The 22,351-nt window shown below is 42.4% G+C and overlaps 1 protein-coding gene and 1 long non-coding RNA gene across 10 annotated transcripts in view; one reads left to right on the forward strand and one right to left on the reverse strand.

Moving 5' to 3' along the window:
- The window catches only part of FGD5 (FYVE, RhoGEF and PH domain containing 5), a 144,352-nt gene extending 124,676 nt beyond the window's left edge, over positions 1–19,676 (forward strand). For 4 of the 8 annotated variants that reach the window (XM_083722397.1, XM_083722398.1, XM_083722394.1 and 1 more), the window contains exons 13-21: positions 528–611; positions 2,278–2,357; positions 8,328–8,427; positions 10,683–10,820; positions 11,429–11,531; positions 12,196–12,326; positions 14,332–14,460; positions 14,829–14,977; positions 16,287–19,676. In XM_083722397.1, coding sequence (XP_083578523.1) covers positions 528–611; positions 2,278–2,357; positions 8,328–8,427; positions 10,683–10,820; positions 11,429–11,531; positions 12,196–12,326; positions 14,332–14,460; positions 14,829–14,977; positions 16,287–16,323 — 951 coding nt within the window. In that variant the 3' untranslated portion in view covers positions 16,324–19,676. Of the gene's footprint in view, positions 1–527; positions 612–2,277; positions 2,358–8,327; positions 8,428–10,682; positions 10,821–11,428; positions 11,532–12,195; positions 12,353–14,331; positions 14,461–14,828; positions 14,978–16,286 lie in introns of all 8 variants that reach the window. The other 4 variants (XM_083722400.1, XM_083722399.1, XR_014560179.1 and 1 more) reach the window with 3 other exon arrangements.
- LOC310838157 lies at positions 547–17,058 on the reverse strand. Of its 2 annotated transcripts, none has more exons than XR_014560739.1 (3): positions 16,944–17,058; positions 15,016–15,141; positions 547–683 (listed from the first exon to the last, which is right to left on the reverse strand). It is a non-coding gene; the product is annotated as an uncharacterized lncRNA (long non-coding RNA). The 2 variants fall into 2 exon arrangements; XR_014560740.1 differs by having other exon boundaries at positions 601–737.
- Positions 19,677–22,351: the final 2,675 nt, after the last annotated feature.

Genomic DNA, 22,351 nt, shown 5'->3' on the forward strand with positions numbered 1-22,351 from the left:
AGTTAGCCAACTGTACCACTGTGTCCTGAATGATTCTATCTAAGCAGGCTTGTTTTTAGTGTTCTTTAGCCAGTATTCACAAGACATTTCCTTACTATTACTACTTTTCTTACTTCTTACTACTTTTCTATATAACTTTTGATAGTTAATAGGGTTTGTGCTCTTGCTGGGTGAGGCTATTCCCACAACAAAATTTCCAGAAGAACTGTCTGCTCATTGCATTATAAACAGATAATCTGAAAATGCCCCATATCATTTGACCCACTGGTAGAAGTTATGCAGGTGTTTGGTTAATGTGTGCCGGGTTACAAAGCAGGAGAGTGGTAAAGCTGCCACTCAGCCACTCCGTCACATGACAAATCCTCCCACCCACATTTGAAACACTTCCATTTGGTCCTTTCAGGAACTTGGCAATCAGACCGTTCCCCAGATAGTTCATCAAGTTGCTCCTTGTAGTGGACCTAGAATGCCAGTGAGACTTGTGAGGTATGTTGCAAGTAACTGATTTTGTCTTTCTCTTTGTACAGATGAATGATGTTCTGCTGTATACATATCCCCAGAAGGATGGCAAGTATCGCCTGAAGAACACCTTGGCTGTGTCTGGCATGAGGGTAACGTTAACACCCACTCTTTTGTTTAGCACTGCATTTTCATCCAGCTGGAAGCCTTTTAGTTCTCTTTGGCTGGAAGGGAGGAGAGATGTTTTATCTTCAGGTTATCTTTGTTTGCTACAGGAGCTAAAATGAGAAAAGTATTTAAAGTGCAGGAATTTAGAACAAGTTCAGCAGCAGTGGGCAAGGATGTTAATAAAGTCCTAATGAGGCAGTTTCCAAAGAGGCTGGTCCTGAATAATGTAAATCAAAATTGATTTACTATCTAGTCAGGATTCCCTTTGGTTCTCTTTGCCGCTCCTGAGAGTTGCTTTAGCTAGGGGTTAATGTTGGAGCACTAACAAGAAGCCCTTCTCCACATCAACAAGTAATGAAGCAATGTGCTGTTGGACGTGGCAGTGTAAGAAGTTTTGGATCAATTTAAATTAATATGTTTCTGAAGAATGTGAAAATTATTCATTGCACCTGTGCCTCCCCAATTTTTTTTCTTTAAGAGATTGGTGAGAGGACAGAGTATATGCCTGATTTGTGAAGTATTCAGAACATTTTAAATTTAAACAACAGGGAAAGTCCTGCGATACCGGTTTAGCTTAATTTCTCCACACTGCCTAGAAAGCTGCTGTCCGAAGCCGTGCTGAATGGATCCAAACCTTCAGATGTCTATTATTCTTTTTCATCTTTTAAGAACATTCACTTTTCCACCATCTCGATTCCAGAGAGTGGGATCCAGTAGACCAGGTGGTCTTGACCAGGCATTGTAGCCGACTAAGTTCTACTCTACCTATTTAAATTAAAACGCCTTTGCGATGTCTGCTGATTTCAATGAGTGTGACTAAAATAAAGTTCAACCCCTTGTTTCTCAGCTTCGGTTTCCTATTCATAACATGGGAATAAAGATCTGCTGGTGTGCTCTTTGGAAGCTCGATCTGCTGCCTCCCCAGTAGCACCCCCCCAATTCTGCCTCTACAGAGGCCTCTTGGTGAATATGAAGCACTGCTGGTCTCCTCCCACACTTGTAGATCTTTATTCCCGCCCCCCTTTTTCCTGATGTAGACCTTCACTCGCAAAGCCATTTTGAGGTTTGCCTCAGGTGCCAAAATGTCTTGATCTGGCCCTGCAGCTGCCTGAGGTGATGCATTGCTCCCAACAGAGTACAAAGGCTTTCACTCATTCGGCTGGCCTTCCTTCTGTGTTTACTCAGTGTTATGTCTGAATAATAGGCAGGGAGGGTTTTATAATGTAGCATCTTATTGGCCGTTGGAGCCGTCCAATCTGGCTCCAGAAGGGAAGTAGCCTATCAGGTGTGACCTTGGGTGTGAATAAAGGATATATAGCCTGGGTCTGGGAGGGGCCAGCCAAGCAACACACCCAATGACTGTTTTTAGCAGCACACTGAAATAAACTCCATGAAACCTATGGCTGTTCTCTTGAGTATATTTCACTTGACATGCCTCCTTGGAAAACCCATCACTTAGTTTTATATTATGTGAACACCTAAGGAAGCCTGTCTGTGTTGATGGGCACTTTGAGACCTTCTTGGGAACTAGAGGCCACCACGTTGCCCCAGCTCTATGACAAAAGGGATTTAAGTGTCTGCATGCTCTGGGCATGGATGGTTTTTAACAGATTTCCTTCCTACCTACAGACAAATGTCATTTGTTTTTAGGTTAGCCGTCCAGTGACAGAAAAGGCACAAAATGTCTTGAAGATTGAATACGCTGAAAATTGCTTAACTCTATCGGCAAGGTAGGCAATATCATAGCACTATTCGTTTTTCGAGTCCAACTGCATCCCAAGACTTAGCTGGCATCTCACTATATTTAAACTCCATTCATATCCATGGTGTCCTAGTGGATAATGGGCAAGTGTTCAACTATAAAGAAGGCATTCATTTTGAACGTATAGCTCAGAAGACATAACTGTCTCAGCACTTACAATGAGCTGAATGCTTTAGCTCAGCACTTCAGAAGATCTTAGACAGAGAGCGGAGAGCAGAAAATCTATTTCTAATAGACTCGTGGTCTGTCTCTTGATCTTTCGTAACTTCCCTGCTGTCACGCTTTGCCTCTTTCGCTTCTTATAACTTCACTTGTCACGTCCCTGAGGTAACTGGTGGGCTAATAAAAAGTCATAATTACCTAATTCTGCCTGGTGGGTTTTAGGGCAATTTATAGCACTTAAATGAAAGAGGAAAGATTATTTTTTTAAAAAAAAACTGAGAACGTAATGGAGGTCTCTGTTTACAAGGAACCTTCCTAATGAATTAACAACTATTCAAACCAAAAAGTGCATTGAGATCACAGGATTGCCAGCAGCACAAATGCTATTACTGCATCTGGGCTCAGTGAAGAAAAGGTTAGGTCTTAGAAAAAACTACATTCATAGGGTTTTGCCTTTATACCCTGTCCACTAGCTCCCTTTACCTCAGTTGGCAAAGAGCAGCAGTTCAGGTAGGAATCAGAAGAGCACATGTTTAGAACCACACATTAGTCAAAGTGATTCCCCCCCCCCCTACCTTTGAGCAGTTCATTCTCATGAAATAGGAATGAATAAGATGCATAACTTCACTTGTCACATCCCTTCACTTGTCTGGACCCTTCTATATAGAAGGGTCTGGTGACTTCTGTTTCAGTGTATCTGAAGAAGTGTGCATGCACACGAAAGCTCATACCAAGAACTAACTTAGTTGGTCTTTAAGGTGCTACTGGAAGGAATTTTTTTTGTTTTAAGATGCATGAGTTGCAATTAAGCACTGTGAGAAGGAAATAGACAAAAGATTAGAATTGTATCAACGTGTTGGGTCGCAGGGACCCATTAGAAGCAACTTTTAAGAAATCAGATGACCCCTGAAGTCTGCCATAGGCACAGATCAAGACGGGGGGGGGGGGGGGGAATCTGTAGGCAGAGCTAGTGGTATATCTGGCCTTGAGATCTCTCTTATCTTTGTTGTGTAGCTGGCTGGAGTTAGCTCTTATGCAGACTGCAAATGAGATTCTTTGTGCTTTATCTGTCTGTCAGACACACAAGCCCAACCAGGCAGTGTCCCTGTAACAACGGGACTTTAGATAGTCTTGTAGGAGGCTATTCAGCAAAATTATCTTTAGGCTGCTGTGAAACCCTTTTTAGCATTGAGATTTGTAGGGTCTTCCTCGTGGCTAGTTCCCGTGCTGCACTGATGTTCCTTGCTGCCTGCCACAGTGCAGTAGCAATCAGGGTCCGTGTTTCCACTGTTCTTAAACCAGGAATTGGCAAAATAAATCAAGATCAACTGTTGGATCTCTGGGTAATTTGAAGTGAATAGGCAAGGATTTCTGGCTCCCAAACTGTTGAACAAGACCACAGCAGTATGACTCCCCCTCTGTAATTATACTGTTGAAATTGGGGGTAGGGGTGAAGAGGTAACCAGGAGTGATTTTTGTGTGTGAAAGGACTGTAAGCTTAGTTCAGTTCTGGTCCTCAAAAAACAAATTCCTGGGCTGAGCATTACTGAATTCTAAGTGTATCTCTTTTGCACTTGGTGAAACAGGGTTCTGCTAAAAAAACAAATATTGCAGTTTGCTCATCACTCGATATGCACAGTTAAAAACAAACCAGCTTTCACAATGAGGGCCCAGGAGGCACAACAAGATGATGATGGTGATAATTATGATAACAATACATTTATTTTACTCAAGACAGCTTACAGATCAGAAGCAAGATACCTTGGGTGGTACTTCTGGTAGTTTTGGCTTGTGCATCCAGAGCTGTGTGCCCTTCTTCATCCCCAGCAAGCTCCTTACACAGAAAAGATCAGTGCCAATTAACAAAGCAGCAGCCAAGTGTTCTCTCCTCACTTAAGCAATATATCAGTCCAGAAGCAGTTTAATGGAGCAGAAAGCAGATGGAAAGTGTCTGTGGAAGATCAGGCTTTTGTTGGCATATAATCCCTGATCAGATGTTCTGGCTAACTTTGCTGTAGTGCACGCTGTTGGTTTGTGGGTTCATTCTTCCCTCTTTCTCAAAGATGCTTTGAACTTCGTGGCAGGTGATTCTATGCTGCGGTTTGTCTATGCATATATCTGAGGGATGCCCCATATTTTGTGCTGAGCATATCTGGCGCACATGCATCAAAACCATCCTGTGAAGGGTGGCATATGAATTTAATAAATAATAATAATAATAATAATAATAATAATAATAATAATAATAATAATAATAAGTGAGAAGTATGACAGCAGTTGGAAGTCGTTCATCTTGCAGCAAGTAAATGTTTTTTACAGACAGACACAGACATCTTATCCAATTGACACTCCTGGCCAACAATATGCAATTTGTTGTTGTTTAGTCGTTTGGTCATGTCCGACTCTTCGTGACCCCATGGACCAGAGCACGCCAGGCATTCCTGTCTTCCACTGCCTCCTGCGGTTTGGTCAACTGTTGGTCAACTGATAGTAGCTTCGAGAACACTGTCCAACCATCTCGTCCTCTGTCATCCCCTTCTCCTTGTGCTCTCCGTCTTTCCCAACATCAGGGTCTTTTCCAGGGAGTCTTCTCTTCTCATGAGGTGGCCAAAGTACTGGAGCCTCAGCTTCATGATCTATCCTTCCAGTGAGCAGTCAGGGCTGATTTCCTTCAGAATGGATAGCTTTGATCTTCTTGCAGTCCATGGGACTCTCAAGAGTCTCCTCCAGCACCATAATTCAAAAGCATCAATTCTTTGGCGATCAGCCTTCTTTATGGTCCAGCTCTCACTTCCATACATCACTACTGGGAAAACCATAGCTTTTACTATATGGACCTTTGTTAGCAAGGTGATGTCTCTGCTTTTTAAGATGCTGTCTAGGTTTGTCATTGCTCTTCTCCCAAGAAGCAGGCGTCTTTTAATTTTGTGGCTGCTGTCACCATCTGCAGTGATCATGGAGCAACAATATGCAATAGTGATAGCTAAAGATCCATCCACATTGCTGCTTTCACCTGCAATTCTTTTCAAATCCTCTTTCATTTACTCCCTGTCGTAATCACAAACAGTGATTGTGGGCCAGTCTTCTGTTAGTGCAAGGGCTTTTGCTAGTGCAGCAGGGCTTTCCTGTCCCTACCCATCTCCTGTGCCCCCCCTAATTGGCTGAGGAGATAGAGAGAAACCCCAGTACAGCATGTGGGGGGGGGATCATTCCATCAGACAAGCATTGCTTGCCTGACAGAGCATCTCCTTAGTGCTACTTTGAATTCCTCTCATTATTTCCAAAATGCGTGTATATATCCAGAGATTTCAGCTAGACTTGATTTAGCGTTTCAGGTGGGTTGGGAGGGGTCTTGTGCCTTCATCAGCTGCATGAAGCTCTCCCTAGCATTCAGAAGTTATACTGGGGCAGAGGGAAATCTACCCATTAAATTTTTGTTTGTTAATAAAGGCACAAAAGTCCTGCTTTTGTGCCTTTATTACAATCAGAAAAAGCTTTCTGACAGTAAGAGCTGTTCGGTAGTGGAATAGACTTCCACGAGAGGTGGTGGACTCTCCTTCCTTGGAGGTTTTTAAGCAGAGGTTGTATAGCCATCTCTCTTGGATGTTTTAGCTGAGATTCCTGCATTGTAGGGGGGTTGGACTAGATGACCATTGGACTCCTTCCAACTCTAAGATTAGCAATGCAAACGTCAGAGGTCTTTAATAGATGGAAGCCATCTTGCAAGTAAGGACTTGGGTGCAGGAAGCACGTGGAGAGTAAATAAAGCTGGGAGGCACAGACACAAGGTGGCAAGGTATCTCATCTCATTATGCCTCTGTCCTGGGCCTTCTTCTCACCAGCAGGGTAATTGAGTTTTATAGCAGCTGATGTTTTTCACAGTTAAGTGCTCATGGGGGTGTGGGGATTCAGCCTCAGTCAAGCACCATTGATCAGCTTCTGGTTTTCTTTCACAAAAGATAAACTAGTCTCAGATGTCTTTGCCTGATACCGCACACAAGAGCACAGGCTGGAGAGATAACAGGGGCAATGCTGCAGGCCCAGCACTGATGCTAGTGGTGATTTTATACAGAAACTAAAGAGCAGGTCACATTAAGATGTTGCTGCTGCTCCTGTTAATTTCTATTTTTTGTCCATGCCCGCCACAAATTTGCAGGGTTGGTTACAGCAATTTAAAGCACAGCATTAAAACCAGTGCAAAACGGATTACAGTCACAAGACCAGGGTGGGTCCTAAAATACATATATCTCAAGTGTCAATACTTTGTAAAGTTCAGAGAGCTCAGAGCTGCACACTCACGGAGGAGCAAAGTCACCAGCATCCTGCATGCCTTTGATACAAAATTCCTTCAGTCTAAATTTGGAACTAATGTCTTTTTGCAAAGGGGAACTTAATTTAGCTTCTTGTAATAACCATTGGTCTCATTCCCTGCCAGTGTTTACACCAACCAACCTGCAACGTTAGTATCGTGCAACCCAGCAATACTTTATAAAATCTAGGACTTCTAACCGATTGAAATGCAGAACTCTTCAAATGGCATTTCACATGAGACTAGAAAGAAGCTGGAATGCAATGCAGGAGGGATCAGGGGATCAACCCTTTAGAGATGCTCTTCAGCTTGCTATCTTGGCTCTCCTTTAACCCTCGCCCACTCTTAACTTTCTTAAGGCTGCTCAGCCTACAAGCTGCAATTTCTGCTTCAGGCACTTGCTCTCTCTCAACTTCAAGACAGAGGGAGGTTTAGAGCACCAGCAAGACAAAACTTACAATGGAGCAGGGTTTTGTGACCACTGAGCCATTTTCTCACAACTAGATGAGAGGGCAGGAAATTTGTAATTAGATCTCCCATGTTTTTGGGAAAAGGCAAATGCAGTTTTGCTGGGATGGGGATTCAGCTCTGATCCCCGGCAATGGAGGTGAGGGGTCCTTAGGGCTTATCCAGGAAAACCCCCGGTTTAGCACTGAATTGGAACCAACAGCAATCAAGTTTCCGCAGCTTGTCATTTGTTCCAATTTAGCACCAAAGAACAGGTTTTCTGGGGGAAAGCAGCAGGTCAAAGGCAAAGCCACTTGGGTCCAAAACTGCTCAGACCTGTGCTTTCTAGGCATGAGACATGCAGAAGTGCGGACAAACCCTTACTTGCACATATTTTTGGTGCTCTAAATCTATTTCTTCACACCCTACCTGCCTGCAGCTGCTATTTGCTCTATGAGGGGAAACATACAGATACCCATATACCAGTTGCAGAGGGCCAATTCCTACTGAAGTCCTGGCAAAGCAGGTGGAATAGTTTTAACTCCCTAAGAATTGCTCTTTGAAAGCTTTTCATAGTGCAACAGCGACCTCTAATGATCAGCCTGCAGAAGTATGGGCTTACTGCTCTTGCATGCAAGTTTTGGGGTTGTCATTTTTTGCAGCCTTGACATGTCGTTGGCATCAGAAATGTATTTTTCCCAAGGGAAAGCCAGCAAGTATTTTTGTAAAACAAAAATGTGTCTTCTACGACTCGTTTGTTGTTGTTGTTTTTTAATTGATTCGTTTGTGACATCTCCATAACCCATTGCAAATTAAGACTCATTTCGAAGCACCCCAGGTCAATGCAGATTTCCTCTGCTGAAGGGCACATGGACAGACTGCCATGAATGGGAGGGCTTTGGATGAACTCCGTGGACAGCCAGAAGAAGAGCAAGGGGCAAGGAATCTTAAGGACAAAATCTTGCCGTTAAGAAACAGGATGCCCAACTCTGACCAAGTTGCTTGCATTTCTCTCCACAGCTCATGCTCTGAAAGGGACGAGTGGTACAGCTGCATCAGTAGATGTATCCCAGATGACTACAGAGTTCACACTACAGCTGCCTTTCACAACAGTGTTGAAGTAAGAGCATGTTCCAGTGGCTTGTCTGACCTATTTGAGTAGGTTTAAGAAGACCCTCCGTGAGCTAGGGACTTCCCTTGCATGTGAAGAAAGGCTCCAGCAGATTGAGTGGACGAGACCAATAGTGGGTCCAGTGGTCAAGAAGGAAGTTTTCTGCATGTACTGTAGAGAGAAGTGAGAGGCAGATGGGGCTTGTCAACCTGGGAAGGTAGCCCACCTAGGACAAGGAAAACTTTGATGCTCAACCTTGCAGGTTATCTTTGGGAGCGTAAACGCTACACAAATTCGGAGTGCAGTCCCTAAAATGGCTGGATGGTGCCTTGTACGCCTCCTTCCGTCAACTCCTGCAGCCAAGCTGGTGTCAAACTTATTGCTCTGCCTTCCTTTGGAGCACAAGGGGGGAGGGGGTCTTGTCGTCTGGGCAGCCCAGGGCCTCCATACACACTTCCCAGGCTCCTGCCCCAGGGAGGTCACTTTGGTGCTGCTAATGCAGCGGTTTTACTTCACCCCTGCAGGTGTACTCCATTATTTATTGAGACAGAGGGATGCCAACGACAACAAGGAAGAGTCCCCTATGGCCAGGCATTTGGATTATTTTCATGTAAATTGCCCTGCCAAGGCTAGACAGCAAAGGTCACCAAAGCATGTGTGTTTAATATTCATCCATCATGCGGTTGCTCCTGGAATTTTAAAATTCTTTCCAGTTTTATTGTTGTGCAATGAGATACAGAGGAGACTCCAGGTATCTTGCTGTAATGAGGCTAGCATTAGTTGGTGTTTTATTTTTGCAAAGCACTATTATGTGATAGTCCAGGATTCACAGACTGATGTTTGAATTGGTGGGTGGGTGGTCCTGCTGAGGCTACACTGGATGGCCTTTTGATTATTTTCAACCCTGGTTGTCTGTGCTTAAATGTGTTTTGTTTTAATTTAAATATTTATAACATGCAAGGATAACAGACACTGCGATAATATTAAACCAAAAATCACATAAAACAAGAAATAGAGAACAAAAGAACAATACAAGATTCTCTGTACTGTAACTTGTAAATAAAAGTTGGCTTGAAAAATGTTTTGCAAGGACATAAGTAAAAAAAATTCCAGTGCAATTCTATATTTCTTCCCACATACGGTAAGTATCCCCCTTTCCAGATGAATCTACCTGCATGCACACTATTGTACAAACTGAAAGCAAACTAGCACCTTGGGAACACTTTTTCTTAAAAAAAAATCCCCTTCCGTTTTTTTGAGGACAGATAAAGATTTGGAATAAGAACCAATGCATTCAGTAAAAATCCAGAATGAACACTAGATTTGGGGTTGTTAATGAAATTAAATCTATATACAATTTGTTAGATGTCCTAAGACATCGTAAAGTGACAGTTTAAGCCTGCTTCACATACAATTTCCTACCTAGATGTAAGTTCTGTGCATGTAGACACAACTGTGCGCTGCATTCCCCTCTTTATTTGCACATATAGCAAAATGGATATGCATTCATTCATGATAAACAATAGTGTGTATCTGGCCTAAGTGTAGCTTTACAACATATGCATTATTTTCTTTTAGGCGATCATAAAAAGTAGACTTGTCTGGGACTGAGCAATAAAATGTTCTTTTCCATTCAATTAAATCCTGTGGTAGTCGCCTGCTGTGAGCAGTTCTAGACTCCGTCTGGATTTTTAGGGTGAATCCAGAGCCAGCTCCCTACATGCAGCCATTTCATGCTTCATTTGGAAGCTTTGGGAATATGCTAGGGTAGCAGACTTCGGTCTCTTGTTACAATGGTGCTAGAAAAGAGGAAGTGACTCAAAGATGGTGTTGCGCATGCATGTTCCATTTACTGGAGGAATGGCACCCTCTTGACTGATCTTCAGAATGTTGGGGGGGGAATGTCTCCAAGGCATCACTGTCTGTATCTATTGCATCACTGTCTGCATCTACTGCCGTTCTTTGAGATGGCATCGTCCCAAATGCAACCACTCTTTAGAAGTCTGCACATAATGCACATGCAAAGCACTGCCTTGGAGGCACTGCCTACCCCCTCTACTGCCATTGCAAGAGAGATCAGGAAGCAGAACCCACCAGATCAGGTTTTTGTGGGTTGCACTTTTCATGCTGAATGGTGAAAAGACTGGGGCTAGCACTGAATCCCAATGCACATACCCGCCAGTGAGTAGTTCAGGTGAAGCATAGCCTGTACTACATGGCAGAGCTAAGAATAAAGCCAGTGCATTTTTGCATTATATTTTCAGCTTCGGGAAAGGCTGGGAATGTCCTTGGGTGAGAGACCTCCAACCCTGGTACCCGTGTCTCACGTAATGATGTGCATGAACTGCGGTTGTGACTTCAAGCTCACGCTGAGACGTCATCATTGCCATGCATGTGGGAAGGTAATTCGTGTTAAATCTGGCTGTTTTCACATAGCTTAGCAACTAAGAGCACTCTGCTCAAAATATCTTCATTGCACCAAGTAGGACTTTCTGGCAGCTTATGACAAAAGTGGAGATGCCGTTTCTACACATAGGATTTCATAACAGCATTGCCCTGTGCTTCATGAACACAGCTGGGACTGTAGTCAAGCACAGATCAGTTTTACAGTGCTTCCAGAAGGCCTGTGGAGGCTGATCCCTGACAGGGTGCTGATGCTGCTGTTACTCATTTCAGAAGATGATGGGGAGGATGTAGCTTTACTATAAAGAATGACGGCCACACATAAGTGGAAGATGACAAACAATGTGGTTATATCCAGGAAATAGAATTAAAGAGACTTCTTTCATTACATGAGTCATCTCAAGCTCTCTATCCTGTCCTCTGCTTAATGTACCTGGTTTCTGCTTCAGGGCAAATTGCATTGAGTGTTGGATGAATATGCAGTGGTGGCAGTGATGAGACTGGATGGTCCTGGACTGGATTAGCTTTTAAGTCTCTTTTGGATGTTTTCTACTCATGTCTCACTGGTCTGCAGAATGCATACATACCACATCTTCTGTTCTTATAGATTATATGCCGAAATTGCTCAAGAAACAAGTATCCTCTGAAGTACCTCAAAGATCGGCTTGCAAAAGTCTGTGATGGCTGCTACACTGAACTGAGGAGGAGAGGTGAGTCCTCTGTGTCCCTCCTCACATACCAGAAGCAAAAGGCTTCTTGGAGAGCAGCACTTTTTGACAGAGACACCCATGACAGAGAACTAATTTTGTGTTCACCAGCCATCCAGCAAGATTGATTCAGGCAGCAGGCATGAGCTGGTTACCGCACCAGTTCTCTTTGGAGCAATTAGCTATACCCTGCCACTCCTGGAGGGAAAACATTATACTGTGCTTGATGTAGGGTCAGTCAGTGCACAAAGATCACATTTGTTCCCAGAGAAGAATATCGTAGAAGTTTTGACTTGTGTGAAATGCCCTTAATTACTGAGGGGTGTTTTTATGCACTGTTGCCACATCCTAGTCAGACCAATGGGCTTTCGTGTGTAGAGTTTAGAGATCCAATTTGGTGGTGTAGGATGAGTGTTTGACTTGAACCGAAAAGCCTAAGCTCAGCTATATTCAGTCTTGCAATCTAGCCTACCTAACAGGGCCATTGGGAAGATGAAGTAAGGAAATCTGTGCATGCTGTCCTAATCACTCTGGAGAAAAGGTGGGAAACAGTTGCAAGAAATAATAATGAAGTGCTTTGAGACTGGATCTGTTACTTGAATACAGAACAGGGTCGGCCCGCACAGCAAATAATTATTTCCCCTTCTTCCTGTCTCTACTATTGCAGAGCGGCCACTAAGTGTGAGCTTCCCTACAAGTTCATCCAGGTTTTCAGGCAGTGCCTTCTCTTCTGTCTTCCACAATATCCACTACTCATCCTTCAAAAGACAAAAGAAAATCCCTTCAGCTCTTTTGGAGGTAGGATCAAGGATGCCTGCAAAAAGGCAAGGAAACTAAAAGACAGGAATGCTCATGTTCTATGATCAGTATATGTAATTTTCTCCATTGCAGAATTAGCCTGCTCTGCACATCACTTGTGTCACTGTGAGCTTCTACTGGGATATGCTGTTGTACCAAGGGATATTCTAGAATGGAAACATATAAAATGGGGGGGGGGAAATTCCCATGTTTCCATCTGAAAAAAACAATTAAAAGCATTTTTAAACAGACTTTACATACATACATACATACACACACGCACAAACACCCAATATGGCACCATATTTTATTCACTTCCTTGTCAACACGCTTCCTTGTCAAATTGATCACAACTGAGATGTATAAAAATGAGGGCAGCATGAACAGATTGAAATGTCACAGGTTGCAACTTAGTATTGTCCCAGGTTACCTTGCCACAATCTTCTAGGGACAAAACTCCATTTTGAAACCAAAGCTGGTATCAAAACAATACTGCATTTTATTAGTAGTTACACCCAACAATCCCAGAGGGTGAAGCAGAAGCAAGACCAGCTAGCCCAGATCAAGGGTTTCTCACTTGAAACAGTTTCCCACTGTTAGTTTCTCACAGTCAAAAGAATATATGGACTCTGCAGTGGACTTTAGTGTCATTGGCTGCCTTGGGCATTTCTTATTTTTGTGAAATGGGAGATATAAATGTAACAAATAAATATGTGTTGGCCTTACTAACTTCTAGATTCACACTGCTAAACTTACCCGATTGCAATAAAAGCAAATAAAATTCAGATATATGGACATATTTACCTTTAAGTCAGTTGGAAGCCTTTTAAAATAAGCACAGCAGTGTAGCTTTAAGGAAATGAAAACACATTTCAATGCGTAAACATCGATTAAATAAAAATAAACTGTAAGTAGTCCATTTTCAGATGCAGCATTAAACTATGGTTTACTGTTAGTGAATGAGCTTGCCCCACTTCCTCATCTGGTGCAGTTGTGAGATCAGAAGCATCTGCTTCTAGTTTTAAGCTAACCACAGCTCCATTATATTCAAACTCATGGAAACTGTGGTTAGTTCAAACTGTGGCTTTATCACCCTTGCTTGTTCACTTACCAGGGTTTCAGCTAACCACAGTGAGCTGTGGTTTAAAAATGGGAATCAGGTGGTTCTGACCTCATTGTGGCTGCAACAGAAGAAGAGAGGGGTGACGGAAGTGCACTAGGTTAAGGCTTGGGAACACTCATCCCTGCAATGCTAATAAAGACCAAAGCACCCCTTTGCGTCTCTTCAATTAACAAACTCCCCTCAACAAAGGACTGCAGTACAGTGGCAAAATACATGTGAACTACAGCCTCTCTATGCACTTTGAAAAATATCCAAGGTGAAGCATTATAAATGTCATATGCTGTTTTGCTTAATGTGGGGGTTCCTGCCAGAAATAGGGACTAACAGACACTAGGATTCAAGAGATGCCACTGTGAATATCACTAGGATAATCCACAAGAATGGTCTTGTACTCCAGTTTTGTACCTTCCAACTACCTGAGTGCCACAGCATTTTGTGTTTCAAATTATTAGTAGTTAGAACTGTCCTAATCTAGCAGCATCAACCTTACTTTCCATCTCACTGAAAAATGCTGTTTTGCCAAGTAAATATTGGTCTGTGCTTTCTACAATGTTCTGGACACCAAAACCCCATCATGTGCATCATTATTCAGAACTACTGTCCCTTGTCCAGGTAGACATAATCTAGTAGTATAAATGGGCAGCATGGCCAAAGATTTGGGAACACACACCTAGGTTGTGCAAAGGATCCATTTGGTTGCAAAGCGGTATGCTTTTAATATTCTTGCTACTGACATGGATGCTTGCTTCAGAGGTATGTACATATCTGAATGGAAAGTTATTTAAATCAGAGGGGAGGGGCACATTCTTGGTCCTTCAAATTAATCTGTTCCTTTCCAAGGCATTTGTTGTCATGAATGGTTTGGTTCTTGCCCATTTACAGGTGGCAGCTTCAGGAGAAGGCTCTTCTATCAGTGGCTATCTCAGCAGATGTAAGAAGGGGAAAAGGCACTGGAAAAAGCTGTGGTTTGTCATTAAAGGGAAAGTGCTCTACACCTACACAGCGAATGAGGTAAGTTCTGCTGTCAGTTGAGATCATTCTTAGGCTATCTATCATGTACTGCACATTACATGCACAGAACTGGAAAGTGTATCTGGCACTGATAACTCTTATCCCCCACCGGCATAAAATGGTTATTTTAAACCTGTAGGACACTTCAGGATCGTTAAAATGTGCCACTGAATTTCGCTACGATCGTCAAGTGGGAGATTTCCGAAGATGGTTATCTGGAGCCCAGCTTTGTTTATATTTTGCTGAGGCCCCAAGGCATACTCACTTGTACAATGAGAAACGGGCCTACTCTCTTTCTCAGAGCTCAGATCTCTGTGTGTAGCGCTCCCTCCCTCTAAAGCCCATCTTCCCTTCTGCACTGATTTCAGGATAAAGTCGCCACAGAGAGTTTGCCTTTGCTGGGTTTCACAATTGCCCCAGAAAAGGAAGGCGGAAATGTGAATGCAGTTTTCCATCTTTACCACAAGCAAACTCTGTTTTATAGCTTCCGAGCAGAGGATAACAATTCAGCACAGAGGTACTGAGTGTTTGATCTGCCCACGATAACATACTAACCTGTGGGGGGAAACACTGTTTGCAACGCTTCTAGCTCTTCTAATATGCTCTCACTTCCTTTTTGAAGCTCTTTGAATGCTGCTAAATACGCACAACTGCTTTTGCTTCAGCTTTACATAGTGCAATCTGTTAACACAAGCAGTCCAGCAAGCATTAACCCAGCAACAGAATTGGCCTGGCCATGGCAAAGGGTCTGAGATGGTTTGGATTGATGCAGATAGGCAAGCTCTGTAAAGGCAAATGAATTTCTGGTGTAATACAGTGGTACCTCAGGTTACATACATTTCAGGTTATAGATTCCGCTAACCCAGAAATAATGCTTCAGGTTAAGAACTTTGCTTCAGGATGAGAACAGAAATTGTGCTCCGGCGGCAGCAGAAGGCCCCATTAGCTAAAGTGGTGCTTCAGGTTAAGAACAGTGTCAGGTTAAGAACGGACCTCCGGAACGAATTAAGTACTTAACCCAAGGTACCACTGTAATTGGGAGTTGCTCAGCCTAAGCATACCATGTTACTTGGGACCAATGAGTGTTATGTATTGGTCTTAGAATGCTCCTGTAATTGCTGTGCTTGAACATACGTGGGAATACATGATATTCTGTTAGGGTAGGTTCATCCCACCAAACCATGAATGCTTGTAATTTACAGTGCAGACCTATGCATGTTTGTTAGCAGGCAAGTCCAATGGTGCTTTCTCCAGCTTACATTTGCCTGTAATTGTAGCCAGCCATAGGTTGGTATGGAAGTTATGCAATTATGCAAACACAAGTGAATGTTTATACAAATAAGGGATAGTGTGAATGAGTGATCCTATGGTGGAAAATGCATCAGGCGACTCATTCTAGTATTTTCCAAATTTCACCTGTGTGTGGTATATTGTTTTTTTAAATAATAATAATAATGGAGCAATGGAACATACAAGCAGGAGGTTTACGGCACAATCCTACACATATCTACTTGGAAGTAAGGACCACTGAGTTCAAGTGTGTATAAGATTGCAAATCTGAAACCTATTTGTATCTACAGCTGTCCATACATTATAGCAACCACCTTCCATGCAAATAGGGAAGTGGGGAAGGTATCTGGCATCCTAGCTATAGTACAGGTGATGAAAAGCCAGTGTTGCAAACTGAACACTGTTCAGTTCTCGTAACCCCAAAAATCAAGTCTAGGCTACGCATCATTCTGCATATGCGTGTTAATTCTTGCCTGAGCTTTTGAACAGAAACATACAATAAGATGATTATGATTCTACTCTTTTTATTTTCTTAGATGGATTGAAGCCATGGAGGAAGCATCTGTATTATAGCAGTTATCAACCAAGTGGACTTTGAATGAACACATTTATATTTGCAACAGCACCCTTCTGTTGGAAAAAACTGTATATATCCCCATGTGGCTAAACACACAGGAGAGAACTTGTATAAGACTATTTTGTTCCTTCCTCAAGCTTATTCCCTTACAGGTGGAAGCCTTTAAAACAAGGAATATTTATGGTCCTTTTTTCTATCTCTGCAAGTTCAAGTTCATCCTTCGCTGTACTCTGCTCCCATATAATACAGTTGCATATTTTCAAGTTTTAGAATAAATGTATGCATTATTTCAAAAAGATACGCTTAGTCACTCACAGCAACTGGTTCAGTCCTATTTACTTAGAGAGTATCATCAACTTGTTTCTGTGTCAGCCATGAAGCTGAAGTATGGTGTCCTAAATTTTATTCAGATTACAGCTTCTTATCTAAAGAATTCTGGACTGACATACCACTAATCCATTTACAGTGCCTGGGTGAAACTGTGTCATGCTTATTGGAATTCCTGCCAAAGAAAATGTGCGTAAACCACACAATGGTAAACCATTTCAATGGTAAGGAACAAAAAGGTTAATTCAACTTGGCATTTACATAGATGGTGGTAAGTCTTCTTTCTTACCTGTTTCATCAGTCCTCTGCAAGTCCCAACCCGATTCTACTGAAGAATACATCCATCTCCACTCCAGAGGATGTTAATTCATTGCAAACCTTCACATAAGGTTGTCTGAAACGGATTGTATCTAGAACTATTATACTGTTTTAATCGCTGAGGGCATTGGATTTTTAGCAGTAATATAGTAATAAGATTCATAATGCAGATCTAGTGTCAGCAGCACTTGACTCCAAAGGCAGAAAAACATTTAACTGTATTGGTGGCAAGATAAGGAAAGCTGGGGAAAATATTCCATTCAGAGTTTACACCAGCTCTATTCAAGCACTCAGGCTATACCCACACCATACAATGAAAGCACTCTTGCACCACTTTGATGGCTGTGGCTTCGCCTCCAAGGATCCTGGGAAGTGTAGTTTGAGCATCGCGAACTGTTGATTAGTGAAGGGTTTCGTAACAACCCTTTGCCGGGTTTCTTTGGGGGAAGCCATGACTATTACAGTGGTGCAGGAGTATTTTAAACATGGGTGGCAATCTCTTACATCCCCATCTTCAATGCATGAAGGTCTTAAGACACAAACCTGTTGTATGTGCATAGGCTCCTTGGCCAAGTTAGAACCCTGATCACGTAAAACATCTAGGAACCTACAAGCCTAAAGCAGGCTCCCTGCTTAAGACCTTTCCTGCAATTTGTAGGGTGGGGGAAAGCAGCAAGCACAAGAGCAGGGCCAACCGCTGTTGATATGATCGCAACCATGTGCATCTGAGTGCCTTAGTGGGGCTATTGCTTCATCCAAGGAAATATACGCAACTACACTCTTTAATTGTGCCACTCACTTCAAGAATGGTGGCTGGTATTCCACTGTATTCTGCCAACGGAGCAAATGTAAGCATACTGTGGCCATTGCCACTAATGCTTCCTTGTCTAGCAAAGGATTACGAAGATATGTAGCAGCCATTACACCTCGCAGTGTATCTCCAGTGGGTGCACGTACTCATACTGCTCCATGGGCTTGCAAGCTACCTTGAATCAGGCTCTGACGGGAAGTATTTAAATAGCCAATGTGGTATAATGGTTAGCATATTGCACTAGGACCAGGATTCAAAATCCCACTCAGGCATGATGCTCATCGTCTTTCTCAGCCTCACCTACCTCACAGGGTTGTTGTGAGGGGTATAAACATAACAAGAGATTAAGTAAATGAAAATGTAAGTGGCTTTCACACAATGTAGCAGCTGGTTATCGGGATGAGATATGTCTCCCTCAATGCTCACTTGCAAATCTGGGCTTTGGTTCATTCTTTCAATCAGAGTGCATCAGTAGGTGATGGTAGCAGGACCCACAGAAGAGGCTGATGTGATGTCATAAAGTCAGGTAATGGGGCCAGTAACACAAATAAACATCTCCACACTGCTTTTAGAAAAGCCTAGAGAAGCATTTTAGAACTCCGGTGACAGAGCATACTAAAACTGGATTGCTCTTTCAAGGGTTTTTATGAGGATGGTCCTCATTTTTAAGCCACAGAGACTACCAGAGCGAAGCCATGTTTTAGGTATGGTACCCATTGATCCAAAGGATTTGTGCACTATTTTGCTTGAAAAGCTGTGTTTTATACCCAAGTAATGGAGAGGGGAAGTCATAGTATTGCACTAAAGTGACATAGCCTAATGCTGCATTACCAAATAACTGTTTAGGTTGGGGATTTTAAGCATTGTGTTAATCAAATATCATAATCCATGTGGATATTGCAATGTCAATACTATCAGTTCCACCGTAGACCAATACACTGCTGCCATACCTTTATCCCAAATACTTATTTTGAGATCTTCTAGGCAAGCAAATCCGAGTAGGACTGGTACCTTAGTAGCAGTCTTTGTGACACACAGCATCAGTATATTGTGGTATCTTTTAGCAAAGGAGATTTTCATTCATTTTTAAAGTTACCTTCAAAAATTTCAGATGTACAGTAAAATACATTTTGTTAAATAATAATAATAATAACCTTAGTATTTATATTATGTTCTCTGACCTGAACTCCTAATTAGACTTTTGACTGGGTTTGATCTTCCCCCATTTGTATAAAGGTTCACACCAATTCAAACACACGATTATTTGTTGTGTTTCAATAAACTATGAGTCTTAGGGGAGGAAATAAACACAGTAGCATGGATTTGTTACTTCACTATCAAGTTTTCTATTTCATAAAGCAGATAGTATGTAAAAATGAAGTATGAAAACACAACTTTCACATTACCTTCAAATAAAAGTTAACTTTCAGTCACTCACATTTCCAGTTACAAATTTGGCCTTGCTAAAATCATACTATTATGAAATGGGGGCGCAGAAGGGGGGAAAATTGCACTGACAGGAACAGAATGTTAAATGCCAAATGTAACACACTAACAGTGCAACCCTGTCTGCTCAGAACTAAGCCAGTTCAGTGGGATTGACTCCCAGGTTAAGACTGCAACTTACTTGGTAATAAGCCCTTCTGAACTTAGTGGGGCTTACTTCTGAGTAGACAGATATAGGATTGCACTGTAAGTAACTAAATGTTTTTGTTTTTTTAAAATGCACTACAGAATAACAGTATTATGATATTTTGGTGCTAGCATTTAACTACTGTTGTATGAAGTTTGCAAAAGAACAAATAACTATTCAAATTTCATTGTAAAAATACAGTAATTATTTAGTTCTTGTTTTAAGAAACATGGAAAAATAAAATGAGAAAATACCAGGTCCCTAGGAATTTGTTGCCATTTCTTCTTGGTTTGGAAATCAGTATTTACATAAATTAATCCTGATCCTATAAAATTGGCAGATACTCTTTTAATGAATTCTAAACTTCCCATGGAAAATACCCTCTCTCTTTTCTTTTGGAGTGGGGGCATTTGCGTGTCAATACCCCTCCCCCAAAAGAAATAAAGACACAGGACACGTTGTTTAAGTTTAAATTGGCCATGAAAAGGCCACAACTTTATTGATTAGAGAATTGAAGGTATTGGCTTTAGGCATTGGCTCCTATCCACTACCTGGTATGGTGTCCGGGAAGGGTTAACACGAGCCGTGGGGGTCCTGTTGAAGTACGCCAACTAGGATCCCACGGGTGTCACCGCTCGGGGGCGTGCCGGAGGCCCTTACCTTCCAAGGTTTCCGACAAGACAACGCCCCCCGGAGTCCTTTACCGGACTACCCCCTTTTCATGGGGAAGGTGATGGCGTACCTTCCCCCCATCCATTTGCCTAACGATTGAACCCCAGCCAATGCCTAACCGCCAATACTAAGGAAAGTTGTGACGTTTGCTACGAGGTAGGCGAAAAAACCAAAAGGCCGTAAATTCGCCAACTTGGAAAAATTCCTACCAGGCCCCTTGCGGCGACCAACCGAAGTCCATAGCAAGGTCATATCCCTATGTCAGCCTATACCTAAGGGTGGGTGGGATGGGAAAACTTCTCAGCTGGCCAGGAGTGAAGAGGGCGGACCCTGGGCGTGCCAGGCCTTAAGTATGCGAGGCCATGCCCCCTCCCGCCTGCCGATTGGCGGACGGGTGGAAGGCACACCCAGCGATTCCCCCAGCTCTCGCGGGGGCGAAAGGCCAGCCCCCGCGCTTGGTAGGAGGGGCAAGACCGCAACCCCCTCTCCTTCCCGAGGGTCAGAAAGGGCTTTAGCCAACCAACACCCTGCATGCATGCATGCTCCACTAAGCCTGAATTACCAGGAGCAAGAGACTCAGCCTAGCTAGACAAGAAATCTATAGCTGTATATAAATAAAAAGCTTAATTTATTTCTGCATTACAAATGTTGGTTTTCTGTGGAGCCACTCTCCATCTACCTAATGAGAAAGCCACAATACTGTCTAGCAAATGGGCACTGGACTGATTGGGTCATGCATGCCTTTGCTGCCAATATTGCTGTAATTGCTGTGCAGATTGGTATAAGCTTAAGTCTAAAATATCAGGGATCCAACATTGCCTGGAAAAGAGGAGATAGGATAGTCATCTTCAAATATCTAAAGGGCTGTCACATGGGAAGATGGAGCAAGCTTATTTTCTCCTGCTCTGGAGACTAGGCTGCAAACCAATGGCTTCAAGTAACCAGAAAGGAGATTCCAACTAACATCAGGAAGAACTTTCCAATGGCAAGAGCAGTTTGGCAGTGGAACAGACTCCCTTGGAAGGGGGTGGACTCTCCTTCATTGAATGTTTTAAAGCAGAGGTTGGATGGCCATCTGTCATGGATGCTTTAATTGAGATTCCTGCATTGCAAGGGGTTGGACTAGATGACCCTTGGGATCCCGTTCGACCATACAATTCTATGATTCTATGTGTATTCTGTATATATTTCAAAGGGTTGGTTTTAGCATAAAACATCCTTAATATGAGACTACTATCAGCAGCAGCTTGTATGATTTGGGCTGCTATATAGTACAGGTAATTTGCAACTTATGCACATTTAACTTGTGTGCATTCAGCTTTATGCACTTAGCAACTTGAAATAAAGGGAGGGGGGCAAAAAGGCTGGCATCCAGAGGGGAAAAAAACCTTTGGCAATTCCATCCGCCACTGAACCAAATTTGTCTTTTGACTATATGTGATTTTGTCTTTATGTGTTCTCCCCAGAACATGACCCCTGGGCAAGTTGAGATGCCTGTATTCATAGACATGGACACAAAAAGCTCACCTCTTGAATGTCTCTCCATGCATTGTGGCTATTTATCATCATTATTCATTGTTTATTATTTCATAAAATTTACATGCCGCTTGATTGTAAAAACAAACCTCAAAGCAGTTTACAAAAGATAAAACAGTAGAATCAAGAAAAAATTACAACTGTACTTTAAAACATACAAAAGTTAAAATATTAAAATAGTTCCGGGTCTCTAAACAGGAATGTTTTTAGCAGGTGCCAAAAGGAGAACAGTGAAGGTGCCTGCTAAAACACATTTAATGCATGTTCTTATAGTTCTCTCAACCACCCCACACTATATTTGCAAATTACTATAGGAAACAGGATCAATATTTCATCTCTAAATCAGCCATGCATAAGCCAGAATTAGTTATCAAGAGGCATTTTTATACTTGTAGGATCCTCTACCATGAAGAGTTGTTTAAACATCTTTTGAAAGTTTTATAAAGCACAGCTCAACCAGTTGGAAGTACTGTAATCATGCAACCAGTTGTCTGTCTGGTGTGAATCACACCACACAAATCAGGTGTTATATGCCCTTTACTTCCATGATTATGTTCTCCCTTAAAAGCCCTCAGCACACCATGTACATGCACCACAGGCAGTCTACAGAGCTTTTCATTTGTGCCAACCTCTGGTGACACAAAGGCCAAACAGGCTATTGTTTGGATTTTTAATATGTTTCACATTGTCCTGTTTTTACTACATCCAATATAACAACTTGAACTGC

The sequence above is a fragment of the Podarcis gaigeae genome (assembly GCF_964106915.1).
Source record: "Podarcis gaigeae genome assembly, chromosome: 2".
Lineage (NCBI taxonomy): Eukaryota > Metazoa > Chordata > Lepidosauria > Squamata > Lacertidae > Podarcis > Podarcis gaigeae.